The sequence below is a fragment of the Sander lucioperca genome, chromosome 7 (assembly GCF_008315115.2).
Source record: "Sander lucioperca isolate FBNREF2018 chromosome 7, SLUC_FBN_1.2, whole genome shotgun sequence".
NCBI classification, from domain to species: Eukaryota; Metazoa; Chordata; class Actinopteri; order Perciformes; family Percidae; genus Sander; species Sander lucioperca.
In genome coordinates, this window is record NC_050179.1 from 14,575,666 (window position 1) to 14,591,831 (window position 16,166).

The window sequence follows — 16,166 nt, forward strand, 5'->3', positions numbered from 1 at the left end:
GTTACAAATACTGCACATGGATGCACAATACTCATGGAGTATGCACAATGACAGAATCCCAATAATATGTTAACATCAACATCATGGAATCGTGGTAAGCTGGTCAGATATGGTGGCATTTTTAATTTCTGAATGAGGAACTTTGGGAAAACAGAAAAACTGCATGCAACATTGCAGCAGGGGTTTCACAAAGGTTATTAAGCACTTTTTTAGGGAGAGTTTCTAGTATTTGCTTTTTGGCTTTAGTCTACAAAGAGTTTGCTCCAGGTTGCTTTCCTTTATTATTTCCACACATTGTATCATAGTCTCATATTTAAAGGTGATTATTTCTGGTTTGGGGTTAGCCACTGCCACTGTTCTAAAAAGCTCAGTGTGTCTATAAGGATGTCTCCTCTCCTGCTCATACTGTATGTTGGGTTGGCCACTGACAGCTCAATACTTGGCTGAATTTTTAGTGAATTCAGATATGCTCGCCCATGGTATATCATCTGTTATAATGATCACACCAATTAATATGGACACCCTGCATCTGGACACCCTGCTTTTCTGCTATCAAATATTGGACATCTTTCAATGTGCTTCATTATTACATGTTTTATGTAAAGGCACCCAACTACACTATGATATTTAAATAAATGCAGAGCAATAAACACACGGGTGTTAAGTAATTTCTGATTTTAAATTATATATTTTTTTCTGGCTTTGATATCTAAAGGTGGCTATAGATGCTGTTCTTTTAGACTCTTTGATTTATATTTGTATAATAGTTGAATCAACAGAGGAACTGAAGGAACAGAAACACGGTTTACAATAGTGGGTCATGCTTACAAGGGTTTCCAAATAAGACTCATGTGGGTGGGGTTTGAGAGATTCAAAAGAGTATGTATATATATATATATATATATATATATATGTAGAGAGAGAGAGAGAGAGAGAGAGAGAGAGAGAGAGAGAGAGAGAGAGATCTTGGCAAAAACCAAGATTGTAATCTTCCAAAAGAAAGCCAGATCCCAGGCAACCAGACACCTTTTCACTCTAGGAAACACGGTTCTAGAGCATTCACAATTTTACAATTACCTAGGCCTGAAACTCAGTGCCTCAGGAAGCTTTGACCTTGCAGTGAATGTGCTAAAAGAGAAAGATTGCAGAGCTCTCTATGCCATCAAAAGGAATACAAATTCCAATTAACATCTGGTGCAAAATATTTGACAGTGTCATCATGCTAATTGCACTGTATGGATGTGAGATATGGGGTCCACTCAGTAAGCTCGACTACACTAGATGGGATAAACACCCCATAGAATCCCTGCATGCAGAATTTATTAGAAATATTCTCAGGGTCCAAAGGAAAACACCCACAAATGCATGCACGACATAATTAGGCAGATTCCCATTGGCTTTAAATGTACAAAAAAGATCATTAAAATTCTGGATACATCTGAAATCCAGTGCAGAAAATACCATAAAGTTTCAAGCAATCAAAACCCAAGAGGTCAGCCCTGAAACCAGTCCCCTCTGTCAGTTGGTTCTGAAGTTAACTAATACACTAACCCATCAATCTCAGACCAGCACTGCTTTCCAAAATCAGATCAAAATAAAACAAATTATGAATCAAAGTAAGAAAAAATATCGGGAATAATGGGATTCCCATAGAGAAAGGCCGGTACAAAAAAGCATGGCTTCCAAAAGAGCAGCGGATCTGTGGTCACTGTTCGACTGGTGAGGTTTAGACAGAGATGCACTTTCTCCTATACTGTCCAAAGTTTGAACAGATAAGAAAAGGATATTTTTTTACAATTCTCAAACAAAATTCAAAATTTTAGCTCCCTTAAAGACTCTGATAAACTGGCCCACCTGCTAGGAGAAGGACTGACTGCTCTACTCTGAACTGACTGTTCTAATTGTTACTGTAAAGAGAGAGAGAGAGAGAGAGAGAGAGAGAGAGAGAGAGAGAGAGAGAGAGAGAGAGAGAAAACAGAACAAACAACTTGAACATAAAGGTAAAACTATTATATTCCAGGTTACGGTCATAGTGCAACTAGTTTATGTAAATCATAATTTTTGAACAGAAACTGATTCTTGTGATTCTAATGAATTACCTGCAGATGGCAGTATCCTCTATCAAATAACCCCAACCTTCACTGTACAGTAGAACTGATCCTTAACCAGTGTTTTATTTTTAACATCAATATCGTTACCAGATATTTCAAATTCATTGCTACAGGTGGTTTTCGCTATTAGCCCATTTGGCTGATATTAAAAATTATATTATGTGCTCATTATTTTTGGGCCCATTCATATGTTTTTTTGTTTGTTTGTTTGTTTTTTAATAGTTATGTTTATATTATTTGGGAATTCCCAGTTTGTGTGGAGTGACAAATGTAAGAGTATAAGGCAAACCAGGTTATTAGTCTTATATGTAAATCGAAACTGTTGCATTATGAAATTGTTTTTATACAAGTGAAATTAATTTTATAATAGGGTCATGTAACCTATGAAGACTATGGAATATATTGGTGTTGTCAAGTGTCTCAGGCTTTAGACAGAGATACACAGTCTACCAGGGTCTGTCTTCCAGATGTCAGTAGTTTTTATTTTGGTCTTTTACTTATATCCATATCTTAGATTATACATAAGGAAAGGTGTAGCAGCACAGGCATTTCTTACACCTCTTCCTATTCGGGAGTGTGAGATTTTTTTCCCAATTGATTTAAAAAAAACATTGAATGGGGATGTCTGCAGAGGAGGCCTCTATCCTCTCCATACTGCTCTTTGCTATTATGTTCCTCATCCTCACTATTCACTTACTTTATTCCATCCCATCAGCAGGTGCTTCTGTTCCGCTGCTTGGGGAAATGAGTGTGATAAAGGTGTAGCGAGAGAGAATGTGGAAAGGGTGATGTGACAGTGAGTGAAGGGATGAGAATAGTGGAGAAAGTGAGCGTGGAAGAGCAACAGTGCAGTACAGTGAGAGCAGGGGGAGAAGTGGGGATGGGAGAAACAAAGAGTGAAATGGGGGAAAGGAAGGAGGGGAGGGTGAGAAGACACGAGAGATGGTGTGGTTGCCAAGCAACGATTGATAACCAAATCCCCAAGCATCTTGCTTGTGCTGCCCTGCCCTCCCTCCAGGCCTGAATTACTTACCCACACACACAAGCACACACACACACAAGCACACACACACATTCATGCACACACACACACACACACACACACACACACACACACACACACACACACAGTAGGTTTTATTCAATCAAAGTCTTGATGCTCTTAATTCCAAATCATGACAGAAACTGTGATTTTATATCCTACAGTGGTGCAGGAGCTTGTATATATTCTATATATTCTATAATTTATACATTCCCGTTTGGATGTGCAGCACATAGCTGCAAATTCAATCTTATAAAATAGGTATGATTGATGGCACTAAGATTTATTGGGCTCTTACTGTACTTGGCAGATAAGATTTTACACTATGTGTGAAATCAATAGATATGTCACCCTAGCACTGATTCCCATGTGGGGCAGTTTCTCTGCTCGCTGCCACTCATGCTACCAGGATGACTGATAGCAACTGGCAAAGATTGTGCTATCAAAGCCCGTATTCTCCCATCCCTTCAGGTTGTAGGAATTGAAAGGTTGTAGGGCATTAGAGCCAAACCTGCATCTGTATTCAGTGTGCATGCCCTTGTGTGTGTGTGGTACCTGTGGTCAGACCCTCCTTTTAGCAAGTGTTTCTTTATAGGGAGGTAAGAAAAAAATGTGTGGCTCCTAATAAGGAATGATGTAGCCTACACCTTGAAGGAAGGATAACTAATTTAGAGTGATGCTTTTTGGATCAAAACAAATCTATTTAAAATGTAATACATTTAATTACATTTTACAGTAATGTTGTGGTAAGGCTATATTTATTAACACTGCCATTATTAGGTTTTTATAATATGGGGATAGTCTTAATTGCATTAGGTCATGTCACTAACGAGTATCACTGACAAAAGTCATATAGCAAGATAAAAGGATCATATGTGAATTTTTTCACTGTTTTGAAAAAGAAAAGGAGGGGGGGCGGGTGTGTGTGTGTGTGTGTGTGTGTGAGAGAGAGAGAGAGAGAGAGAGAGAGAGAGAGAGAGAGAGAGAGAGAGAGAGAGAGACTGGATATCTGTACCAGTACCTGTTAGAGCGCGGGATGGCCGGGTGCTCAGATTAGAGGTGTCAGGGTTCGTTAATCTGTGAGGGAGAGACAGACTGCCACTCACACTGCTTCTTGCACACCGCTCCCATTCATCGGCGGCGAAGGGGAGCGGAGCACATTTGGTGTTGACGCGCGTCGGGGAATTTCCCCCCTCTTTTACAATGAATACCTGCAGGGTACATGCCTGGGTGTTTCTGGTCTTATTATGGCAGAACGGGACTTTGGCATCGCAGTTTCCCACACAGCTCATGTAAGTAGGCTATAGCCTCTATAATCCTATTTCGAGCAGTTAATGTTCTGGTTTGCAGACTCCTTGTTTCAAGTGCTCGTCGTTTGGAGACAAGTATTGGGCTACATTAATGAGCCACTCACGGTGTATTGACGCTTAGGGGTGTGAGAGAGGGCTGGGCAAGTCATTTCATTCGTGCACCAGTGGTCATCTTGAAGGTAGCCTATACAATATTTCAGCCTTCCTGACTGCTCGCCTCCAGGCGGTGATTCATTTTGGTTACCGTAATCGGTTTTGTCGCCGGTGGATGTCTGTGGCCACGGAGCTCCGTGACAGCTCCTCTATGAAGTTGAGGAGTTGCCTTCGGGTCCTGTTCCTTTATGTAAAATGACAAAAGTTGGCCCTTGTCTGTGGCCCTTACCCAGACTGGTTGAAACGATCTTGTCAAGTCTTGGTTTATTATTTCCCCTGTAATAATAAAACAATGTTCCTCCCAAATTCGACAGAACAATCCTATTATTCATTTGCAAAATCAGAGTTATTGGACGTGTATATGTTCCCAATTACATTCAGACAGGTAATTCCATTCAAAGTTATCTTAAAATCCAGTTCACATTTAGGATGTCTGCATTATTCACCTGAACCTTTTTACAGTAGGCTAAGAGCCACCCAACAGCACAGCATTTTTTTAACAGTATAAATTAAAGGTATATTCACATTTAATTCAAGAGTTTGGGTCAGATGGAAAATTAGCATCTTGTGTTTACAACTATAAACTTTAACAACATCATAATATATTTAACTGTTATTTGCAGGCCGTCCTCACCCAGAAAACGACAGTATCCCTTTGCAAACACGTGACCACGACCACGTGACCACGCCATGATGGACGGCAAAAGCACTGGCAATAACAAGCTAAACAGTGTAGTAGACGAGCGGAAAGTTTCATAGTTTCAATCAGTTTGAAATACATAACACTAAATAAACTGTATTTATGGCTTTATGGCTTCTTCTATTGAACAACAAGTTGTTGTGCCGTTATCGGTCGAGGTAGGGCATCTGGGAGGTGCTCACAAAGAGCAGTATTTTGAGAAGTTGGAGATAACAGGATAATTCTTCCTCCCTCCGTTTTCATTGACCTCATTAAATCACAGAGTCTGCCCGACTTCAGTCCACATGTTCTGTAAGACTATGTGGTAAACGAGGTATCCCCATATACTGGTGCTGATCTCAAAGCTTTTAAAAGTCTGGATGCTTACCAGTTCTTTGTAGCTGGCTGGGTTACAGGTACGCAATGCTACGCTAACGGCGGGGGGAGGTACCTCATAATGGCAAAGATAAGACATCAATCTAGGGTTTATTTTGTATTAATATATATATTCTTTACTTAAGTAAAGATTTATATAACATGTAGCCCATGTTTTTAGAGGACATGGTCGGTTGTGGCTACCCACATACTGTTGTTCACTGGGTGTGCCAATGCAACTTCCTAATGGATGCCTGAACGCATCCCAACTCTGGGAAGTGCAGTTATGAATTATCTATCACATGTTAATCCATGCAGTAAATCATGGAGTGTCTATGATCAGTAGTAGCCACACATAATTGTAACATCTAGCCATCTTCTTATCTGTGATTATATTCGCTGTAGCCTATGTTAAGATTTGACCGGTGGATATTACGACGTGATGGGCAGCAGCTAGCGAGCAGTCCAAACCTAGTTGCAGCTATAGCAGGGGTAGGAGCTCCGTTTTTTTGGCCTTTTTGAAGCTAGTTTCCGATATTTTTTGTATGTGTGTTAAGTTAAAAGATCAAGGGAACGGGTTTCTTTTTTGGATATGTAGCTAGGTCAGTGAATAACCGATGTTAGTTATGTGGGTCATCATCGGGTTGGACCTGTTAGCAGGAACAGCTGGTTAGCACGGCAGCTAGCTAGCTGGTTGAGGATCATTTTATTTATCACTCATTTAAAACAGAAAGGCAATACATACACATGCTTGTGTTGGTGATGATTACTCTGCAGATTGTGAATGTGGGAACACAAACACGAACGAAAACGTACGCGTTTAGCTTGCCACCTACAGCATAACTCTTCCGCCATCCGTTATGGCGTTCATAATTTGCGCGAGTGGAGCGTGACGTCACATGCAAAGGGTCTATAGGTCGATTGTACAAGCAACGACCCATATTTACGTTTTCTGTTAGGTGGCAACATCTCACGGCCGTAGTAATTATCACGGGGGCAAAGAAGTAAGTTAGATGACTAAGTGTTGTGGTATGTGTCCACTGGCAAGCGTCCAGCTCGACTCACCGCCTCTCCGAAACTCACGAAAATCTTTTAAACTGAGCATTGTCGATCTAAAATTAAGACAGATTTAGTAACTGCATAGCCTATTTCTCACATAAAATGTTTTCAGAAACACACTTGGGTGAACAATCTTTGTAAAATAAGAGAAAATCTAAACGAGCCACCATGGTGGTCTGTTTTGAAATCCGGGAGCAGACAGCCCAATCAGGTCGTCCAGAGAGTGTAGTCTGTTTTATAGAAATTGATAACTGCTAACCCCCAGGCATCCACTACTTGAAAGCTGGGCGATCATTGTTGTCAAAAAATGCCTATGTGGACACGTACCATCAGAGTGGCAAACAAGTAAACACAGGACTTTCACTCAGGAGTCCGGGGTTCATGTTCTATGTAAAACTAAAAGGCAACCAACAGCAGTGACCTCCATGGCGGAGTTACGTCCTCATTTTAGTAGTTTTACGTGACTAATTTTATGCCAATCCCTGATGATTTCCTAAACCTAAGTATTTTTGTTGCCAAAACTTGTTCCATTTCACAACATTAATTATGTGTTTAAAACTGTGCCTGTTATGTTAAATAGAATGCCAACTCTTAGTAGTACCTAGCACCAGCTCCAAAAGTCACCTAAAGTAGCCAGATGACGTTATACGACGTTATAAGTATTACTTAGGTAGCCTATCTTTGAAGTAAAAAAAGAAATTCTACAAAGGGATAAATAAGATTGATAAATAATTCTCAAAGAAGGCTGGCTTGCACAGGGCAGGCCAGCTCAGCGGCGTCTTTCTCCGTCGCGTTCCGCTGTCTCTCCTACCAGTGGCGCAACAAGTGGGTATGCGCTATATGCGGTGCATAGGGGCGCCACATTATGGGGGCGCCAAAGCAATGTTAAAAAAAATAAAAAATATTTTTTTATGTAGCTGCTGTTGTGCGTTTCTAAATCATTTCTGCATTCCCTCCATGTTATATAACATTTTAGAGGACTAACAGGCTAGAGTAGGCGCCATATCTCATAAGATTCCATCATAGAATTTTGACATAGAAGAGGGAGCGGGGGTGGGTTGGGGGGCGCAGTGAGCGCTGAACGAGCAGGTACGAGTAGTAAGTTGTCGTCTATGGAAAAAGATGGATAAAGCAAAAAAGCTGTCAGGAGCTAAAAATATAAAAAGAAAGAGGGAAAAGGAGATGGCATGTCAAGGAATGTGACAGCAGTTAAATAAGTGGATGGTGAAAGGCAACAGGTAGGATTTAAAGTGTGACGTCTGTGCTTGGAGGCTTGCAAATATTCATGTTAACAGACTAGCTAGCGTTTGCTAACACTGGGAACGTAGCAGCCAAATGGGGATTTACGGCTAGCTTAGAATATAAAAAACCAAGGTTATGTGTAAAACCGAGGTTGCTGAGCTGAAAACTGGAAAATATAAGGTAGCATGTACAATAAATGACAATAATCTGGAAAACATAACTAATGCAATAACTCTGGTTTACCATGGAATCATGCATAGATTTGCTACCAAACTTGGAGGCTTGCAAATATTCAGACTAGCTAGTATTTGCTAACACTAGCAGCTAAAGTGGGGTTTACGGCTAGCTTAATGCAAACCAATGTTGCTGATAGCTACATTTAGATTTTGGTTAAACCCTATGGTACTAATCCCATGCATGACATATCTCAATTTTATTAATGTAAAATAACAACTGGTAAATATAAGGTAGCATGCACAATAAATGACAAGAAGCTGGAAAACATAACTTATGCAATAGCTCTGGTTTACCATGGAATCATTAATATATTTTGTTTTACCATTAGCTGTTCATGTTAGCTTTGCTGTCAGACATACAGACTATAGTTACATCTGTTGGGTGACATGGAAGCTGTAATTACAGGGTCACATCTCTCTCTCTCTTTCTCTTTAAAGGTCTGTGCTAAGTGGTTCTCCGTATTCGTACCTTTTAAAATCCAAAATGTGAATGTAATTCCAACAGCAGCACAACCTTACTGCATAATAGTTGTCTTATCTGATTCCATCACTAGGCTGATTTAAGAATTGGATTTAGGCTGCTATACTTAACAGTGAGTTCATTTCATTCAGGTGTGAGGATGGTGGATCAGGAAAAACGGGACGGCAACAGGTAGGTCTAACATTAGGTGGAAGTGTAGGGGGAGCCACTTGATACCAACAGATTCATTTCTTAATGTTATTAATATGGAACAACTAATATAGAAAATCTATTACATAATGTTTGTTTGACAATATGTCTTGGAGAAGAACACAGGCAAGGAGTGAATGAGACAGACATGAGGTCGGCGATGGCATCAAGTAGAGATGAGACCAGTGATGACATCAGGTAGGAGTAAATAAATAGTTGTTTTATTTTTATTTATCTAGCCAGGACATTACTTAAGATACATTATCCCTTTTACAAGAAAGACATACCCAAAGTGGCAGCGTAGAATGAAATAGTGAAAATACTCACATATTTATTCAGTTACCTACTAAGTCTGCATGTTATCACATTTATACCTGTTAGTCGCTTTACCTAGATTTTTTTTTTGGGCTTTTCCACCTTTATTCAGCAGGACAGTTAGGTGAGAAAGGGGAGAGAGAGGGGGAAGACATGCAGGAAATCGTCACAGGTCGGATTCGAACCCTGGACCTCTGCGTTGAGGCATAAACCTCTAATTATATGTGCGCCTGCTCTACCCATCGAATCGAACCCGGCCACAGCTTTGCTTAGATTTTTACTTGAATTAAAAGTTTGGTCACCAGACCAGACCCGGACATTGGAATGTCAGACATTTCGAATGTCAGACATTTCGAATGTACTGTCATTTATATCAAGGTAGACTAAATATTAGAAAAGCCTCTTAGTATAATGCAATACGATTCAACAGCACCAGCACTTTTGCTGATATTCGAACTCCGAAGTTACATGTACAAGTCTATATCTTTGATGTTCCACTTCCGGGATTGCTCCGGTGCCGCAGGAAATTCCGCCGGATGCAAGTCTTTTCGCCGATGTCTGTTTCCTTCTACTTTTTTTGTGTTAGAATTTTAAACTCCATAGTATGAGGACTAAGGTTAACTGCTCCTCAGATCTCTGCATGGTAAATTGAGACAGCTAGCTAGACTAGCTGTCCAATCTGAGTTTTCTCTCGCACAACTATTTTACAGCAGTCCGTGCGGAGCTTAGTGCCACCCAAGACGATTGTGATTGGGTTAAAGAAATGCCAATAAACCAGAGCACGTTTTTCTCCCATCACGAAATGCTATGTGGACTAGCCAGACCCTGCTCTGCTCCGCAGCATGTGGATGGTCTGGCAAAGCGAGACCAGGGTTCGAATTATGATTTCATCGTTGTGGGGGTCTCTTTAAAAAAAAAAAAAAGTAGTCTATGAGCAGCATATTTTGAGCATTAAACATTTCATTTCCTGCATTCTGGTGAATTTGTATGCACCTATTTACCTTTTTCTGAATCAATGTATGCTGGAAATATCTTTATGTAAAGGGAAACATAGATTACAATCCAAATATAAAAACATAATGGAATATATTACAATAAGGCTCTCAGACATTCTGTATTGCTATTTATTCTCCTGTAGATCGACTTTTCTAATTATATCTGAGTCAGCATACATGTAGCCTAGAGGCATCATTTACTCTTCCCTCCTCTTTTGCGTCTTTTGTTGAGGAAGTAACCTCCTTAAATGCATTGTTGTAATGTAACGGAGTACAAATACTTCGTTACTGTACTTAAGTAGAAATTTCACGTATCTGTACTTTACTTCGCTATTTAAATTTATGTCAACTTTCACTTTTACTCCACTACATTTCCTAGATAAAATGTATACTTTTACTCCGTTATATTTCCACTAAGCATCTTCGTTACTCGTTACTAAAAAAATAAAATTAGAAGAAATGTGTGCGATTGCAATAAGGGAGGTTTGGCGAATCACTGCTCCTAGATTGCACGCCGCACGCTCTATTTCAGCGCTTGTTTGTTGCTAAAGGAGGAGGAGGACGCACAACTGAAACCGCCATGGAAGCACGAGCACCTACTGGAGGACCTCCCGTTATCGTAGACGACCACCCCGACGATAGTGGTGAACTCGGTGAACAGGGTAGTGGGGAAGATAACGTCATACACCCGTGGCCGTATTTGCAAGAAAAGTTTCTGTACATTGGAATGAAAGATTCTTCCTACCGGATGATTAAGAAGACATGGGAATCCTGAATATGCTTTATGCTTTACTATAAGAAAGCCACAATAGAGTTCACAATAAAAGTTCTAACCGCTTGCTTTTTAAAAAAAAAAAAAAAAAAAAAAAAAACTTTTTACTTTTACTTCAAATACTTAAGTACATTAAATATCAGAAAATTACTTTTGATACTTAAGTACAGTATATATCAGATACTTTAAGACTTTTACTTAAGTAATATTCTAAAAGGTAACTTTCACTTCTACCAAAGTCTTTTTCTAGTACGATACTTGTACTTTTACTCAAGTATTGCTTTCTAGTACTTTATACAACACTGCTTAAATGTGCATATGACAATTATTCACCTCAATGATACATGAATTCATTTTAATGGATTAATAAAGCCCTGGACTGTAATATTTCAGATGTGTTTGAGCAAGATTACTGCTCATGTTCAAAACTTTGTGCACATTCAAAATATATTTAATCTGTGCTCTCTGTGATTTGGAGGAGTTGTGATATTTTGAGAAAAATAAAGTGATAATAAGCTATTACAAGAATAAAGTCATTATATTTCAGAAAATAATCTACCTGCACCATAGCCTGCTGTGCATTACGTGATTGCTCTGCTGATACGGTAGATCTCAGACCTTCTGACAGACTCAGAGCCCCGTTTGAGACTCTGGTCTCTGAATGAGACAAAGTTTAGGGAAGTGGCTGTACGCTGCTCTACATCAGAGGTTGAAAACCAAATCTACGACAGAAATACACGGAGCACAAACGGGACACATCTGCCGCAGCATGTCGACAGCAGAGTGCGTCCATTATAAACCTGAAGCTGCACAGACTACGGACGGAAGGCGCGCTGCTCATCTCTATTTTTACAGCGAGAGTGGACACCAAGCGACGCACAGGTCTGCTTCAGATCTCTGTGTGTTTGGGAAAAGTGCTTTATTTGCAATTTAAATAATGGTGCTGATGATTTTTAGAGACCCCCACAGGTGTATGATTTTACTGCTTTCATGGGATGGGAGCTCAGCTCCCATGTAATTCGAACCCTGAGCGAGACTACATGTCACCAATTCAAGTCAAAGAGCTACCGCTGCAGATTGGACTCAACTACACAACAGTCTCAATCTGCTGGCTGCTCATTGTGAATTTGTGAATAAGTGAGTGAGTACGTGTATGAATATGTTTTAAAGTTAATTCTGTTCGGTGCTTTGTATTTACAAAAGGCCTCCATCATCTTGCAGGTTAAATTGGTTCACAAAACACCATTTGACTGTTCCTTTCACCTACATTGCTCATGTCTAATGTCATGTTCTCCAGGTTGTAGCATGGAGACCTCAAATGCATATTGTGGATTCAAGTGCTAAAAAAACTTGCAGGCTCCCCCAGCATCCATTCTAAAATTACACTGGAAGCTGACAGTCTGCCTTGAGTTTGCTATGGTGATGGTGAACATTCAGTAGGACTGTTTTTATATTTCTATGGCCTTCACTGTTTTTTGAATGGTTGCTGAATTTCATTTCTATTGGAGGTTGTGGAGGGTTCCTCTTTTAAAACATTTGCAGAGGAAAATGTGCAGCCTGATTCATCTACAGTGGTTCTCAAACTTGTTCAATAATGTACCCACTTTGAAATACTGTTTTATATCTTACATAAGTACCTCCTGACCAGCACAAAACATGTTTGGTAGAAAAAAGCCTATATATAAAGAGGCACAATTAGGGCTGAACGATTTTTGAAAATAATCTAATTGCGATTTTTTTTCCAAATATTGCGTTTTCGATTCGATTATTTTTTTAAGCTCTTTGTCTTCTGTATTATTCAACAAAGACAAACAATACATCATTTTATAGTATGAACAACACACAATTACACACTAGACAGTTAAAAAAGTAAAAATATAGTATATACACACACACACACAACAGTGTAATTTTTTACAGTGCACAGAGAGGAGCTGCCTCCAGCCCCTCCCCCTCGTGAAGTTGCGTGCTGCCGTGTGCACTTGTTCAGAGAGGCTATCGTTGCGTTAGCTAGTTGCTGGTGTTCTTGCCGTGGGATTAACTGTACTAATAAAACTGTTGAAACACCGCGGCCACGCTGCTGTGAAAGCTCCCCGAACGTCATTTATCAGAGTCTGATTGTTACCCCTCTCAGTGGCAGCTCCTCCACTCCATATCTTTATAACGGAGCTAACCGCTAATCAGAGCTAGTTGCCAACCGAGCCTTCAGTTCTGCGTGTCTGTATCCATTAACTGCACGTATGGACTCGAACCAGAATAAAACCCTTCATTTTATTAAAATGGCTGTAAAAGTTTTAAACTACAACTCAGAGTTGTTTGAATGACAGAAATCAGCTTTCAGGTACAAGGTACAGTGTAGCGTTAGCATGCTAAGTTGATGCTTTCTCTGCGGAGTGCAGACTGATTTGCTCTCGCGAGTCATGTGACCAAATCGCAGCCTTTGCGATTAGGAAATCGCGTTTTAACATCACAATCGTGTGCAATGCAATTAATCGTTCAGCCCTAGGCACAATACAACGCTTCGCTATCAGTGTCCGATGTACAAAACAACAATATTGTAACTAAAAAACACTTAAATGCTACATTTGAAGTGTTTAGAATTACTACATTCATTCATTATTATAGTGTGTAAGTATTTTAGAAACCATGCATGAATGATATTTTTTAAATTAACATTTTAAAAAAGTACCCCCTGTAGTATTCCAAAGTACTCCTTGTGGTATGCGTACCCCCAATCGAGAAACACTGAAGTCCTTTTTTCATAATTATTGCAGTCCAAAATAAAGATAATAAGATAAAAGATAATGCTTCTTGCCTCACAAGCACATCAATGTGAAATAAGAAGCAATTATAAGTAAGTATACTGTATATAAATGTAATCAGAAAGTATACATGATTGTAACTGTAAGTTACTGACCATGCATGTCTATCTGCACGGCATGATGATGATTAGATACAATAGAGTGTTTGAGCATAGACAAAATGAGCCAAAAGCAATTAAAATAAAGTGGCTTTCATCAAGCGCATTCTTCTGGATCATACTGAACACATGGATGGACAGAAAAATATTCATAATGCAAAAGGGGTTTGCAAACTGCAACTCGTGTTGGCTGTGCCAGGAATATTTCAGAATCGGATCACCAAGCCTAGTAAAATTACAATTCTAAGATGATAATTGTTGTGAAAAAAGACAAAGGGTGCTGGTCTGGTCAGACCTTGATCCAAAAACCTTCCACTTCAAAACAAAGTACTTTTTAGGCTGAAGAATGTCTAAATTGGCCACTTGGGTGTGAGTGTACAGAATAGGCTTAGAGCGTGAGCAGAGCACCAAAGGTTGTGTTGGTGCATCACAGTTGGTGTTTCCATGCCTCATTCCGCTTTCCTGTCTGGACTTCGGTCCAAGCCTCTGTAATGATGTGTAATTAGATTGTAGTTTAACACAGCGGCCCACTCAAATACACACTACTGGCCAGCTCATTACTCTATCTAGTGCCAAAGTGATGGCATCATCTGTCTCTCTTTTTCTTGTATTTTCTCTCTGCCTCTCTTTGTGTTTGGCTCTCATTTGCTCTTCCTGTGTCTGAAAAACAATGTAGGGCAGTGTCTGACCTAGTTGCCATTTGCATGTACATTTGTGTGTGTGTGTTTAATTATCCAGCGTTGTACCAGAGGCTGCAGTAATCAGAGCCCAGCAACCAGAGCAGAAAAAAATTAGCTACCTCAGCTCAATAACAATGACTTCATTACTGAATCACTGTGTTATTTTAGTCATTGAAAACCGCTTACATTATACGTGTGATAACAGTGTGATGATGATAAAATAATAATTGTTGAACTTCCCCTATTTGTGTACGTATGGAAAAAGGTGAAATGAGATACATTACATGAAGCAGGTGATGTGACATCACATACAGTAGACCAACCATGACAGGCTGGGAGCAAGCCTCCCCTTATGGCATTTATGAAGCGTCACCATTTAACCTCAAGGGATGGTTGGAATTGCAAGCCTAAAGATAATACATCTGACAATTTAAGGCCAATTTAACAAGGGATTTGACTGTGAATATTCATATAAAGCAACAGGCGTACGGCTTTTATTTTATGGTCCATTACTGTATATAATGAGCCAAGTGAGTGCTTTGCAGTCAAGACTTCTTTGTCTGCACATTGCAGTGTTTGGTATTTACGCACACACACACACACACACACACACAGACAAAGCAAATGCACATACAAGTGATTCAATATTGTGCTAATGGGGATGAGCTATTCTGCATCACACTCTCATGAAGCCAAAATATTCGAAATATATCTTGGAGATAAAAAAATGTCTATGTCATCCATATTGGATGTGCAGAAAAACACATTGCCCACATACTGCACCATAGCATGGGTTGTCTCATCCATTTGTCAGCACCTGGGAGTTTTTGTTATAGAGATTTGCACTGGTAGCAGTAGATTTCACAGAAGCTAAACTCTGGAGAAAAGGCCCTCTTCTCTCAATGTCAAGTCGCTGGAATCACACACACACACACACACACACACACACATACATATATATATACACACACACACACACACACACACACACACAGACATATATATACACACACACACACACACACACACACACAGACATATATACACATATAATGTACAACTCTAACTCACTAATTATAACTATGTTCACATATAAGGAATCTGACTGGCTGTGTTGCTCTCAAATGCACATACAGTACCTGCATCCCCAGTAGAATAAGAAAAAAAGTAAATAAAATCATTTTAAGCATATTAAGCAGATTATGCATTGGGTTAATATACAGGTTTATATATATATATAAATATGAAAAAACAATCTCACCACAAGGTCTGTTTAGTAGTGGTTTTAATCATATCACAATCTTTATCAGCAGATATCATTTTCCATAATGGACATCACCATTTACAACACACTCTTATGGGTCATATTAGATACAGTAGTAGCAATAAACAACCTATATGGTCATATTGTTTGAAGGATTTGTTGTTACATCCAGCACCACTGATCCCTTTGAACCTGTTTGCAGATGACTGGAAACATGATTACCCAAACACCAGTTGGTGGCTCTAAATCACCCTAACATAGAGTACAGTAGCTGTACATATATGTCAGTTTTCCTTCACATAGCCATACAGCTCTGCCAAGCCTCAGTCTACAGTGTTGTCCA

At 39.6% G+C, this 16,166-nt stretch overlaps 1 protein-coding gene across 7 annotated transcripts in view; it reads left to right on the forward strand.

Annotated features, from left to right (window-relative positions):
* Positions 1 to 4,164: 4,164 nt before the first annotated feature.
* The window catches only part of LOC116045663 (voltage-dependent calcium channel subunit alpha-2/delta-1), a 67,870-nt gene continuing 55,868 nt past the window's right edge, over positions 4,165 to 16,166 (forward strand). For 6 of the 7 annotated variants that reach the window (XM_031293441.2, XM_031293446.2, XM_031293447.2 and 3 more), the window contains exon 1: positions 4,166 to 4,445. In XM_031293441.2, coding sequence (XP_031149301.1) covers positions 4,357 to 4,445 — 89 coding nt within the window. In that variant the 5' untranslated portion in view covers positions 4,166 to 4,356. Of the gene's footprint in view, positions 4,446 to 16,166 lie in introns of all 7 variants that reach the window. The other variant, XM_031293445.1, reaches the window with a different exon arrangement.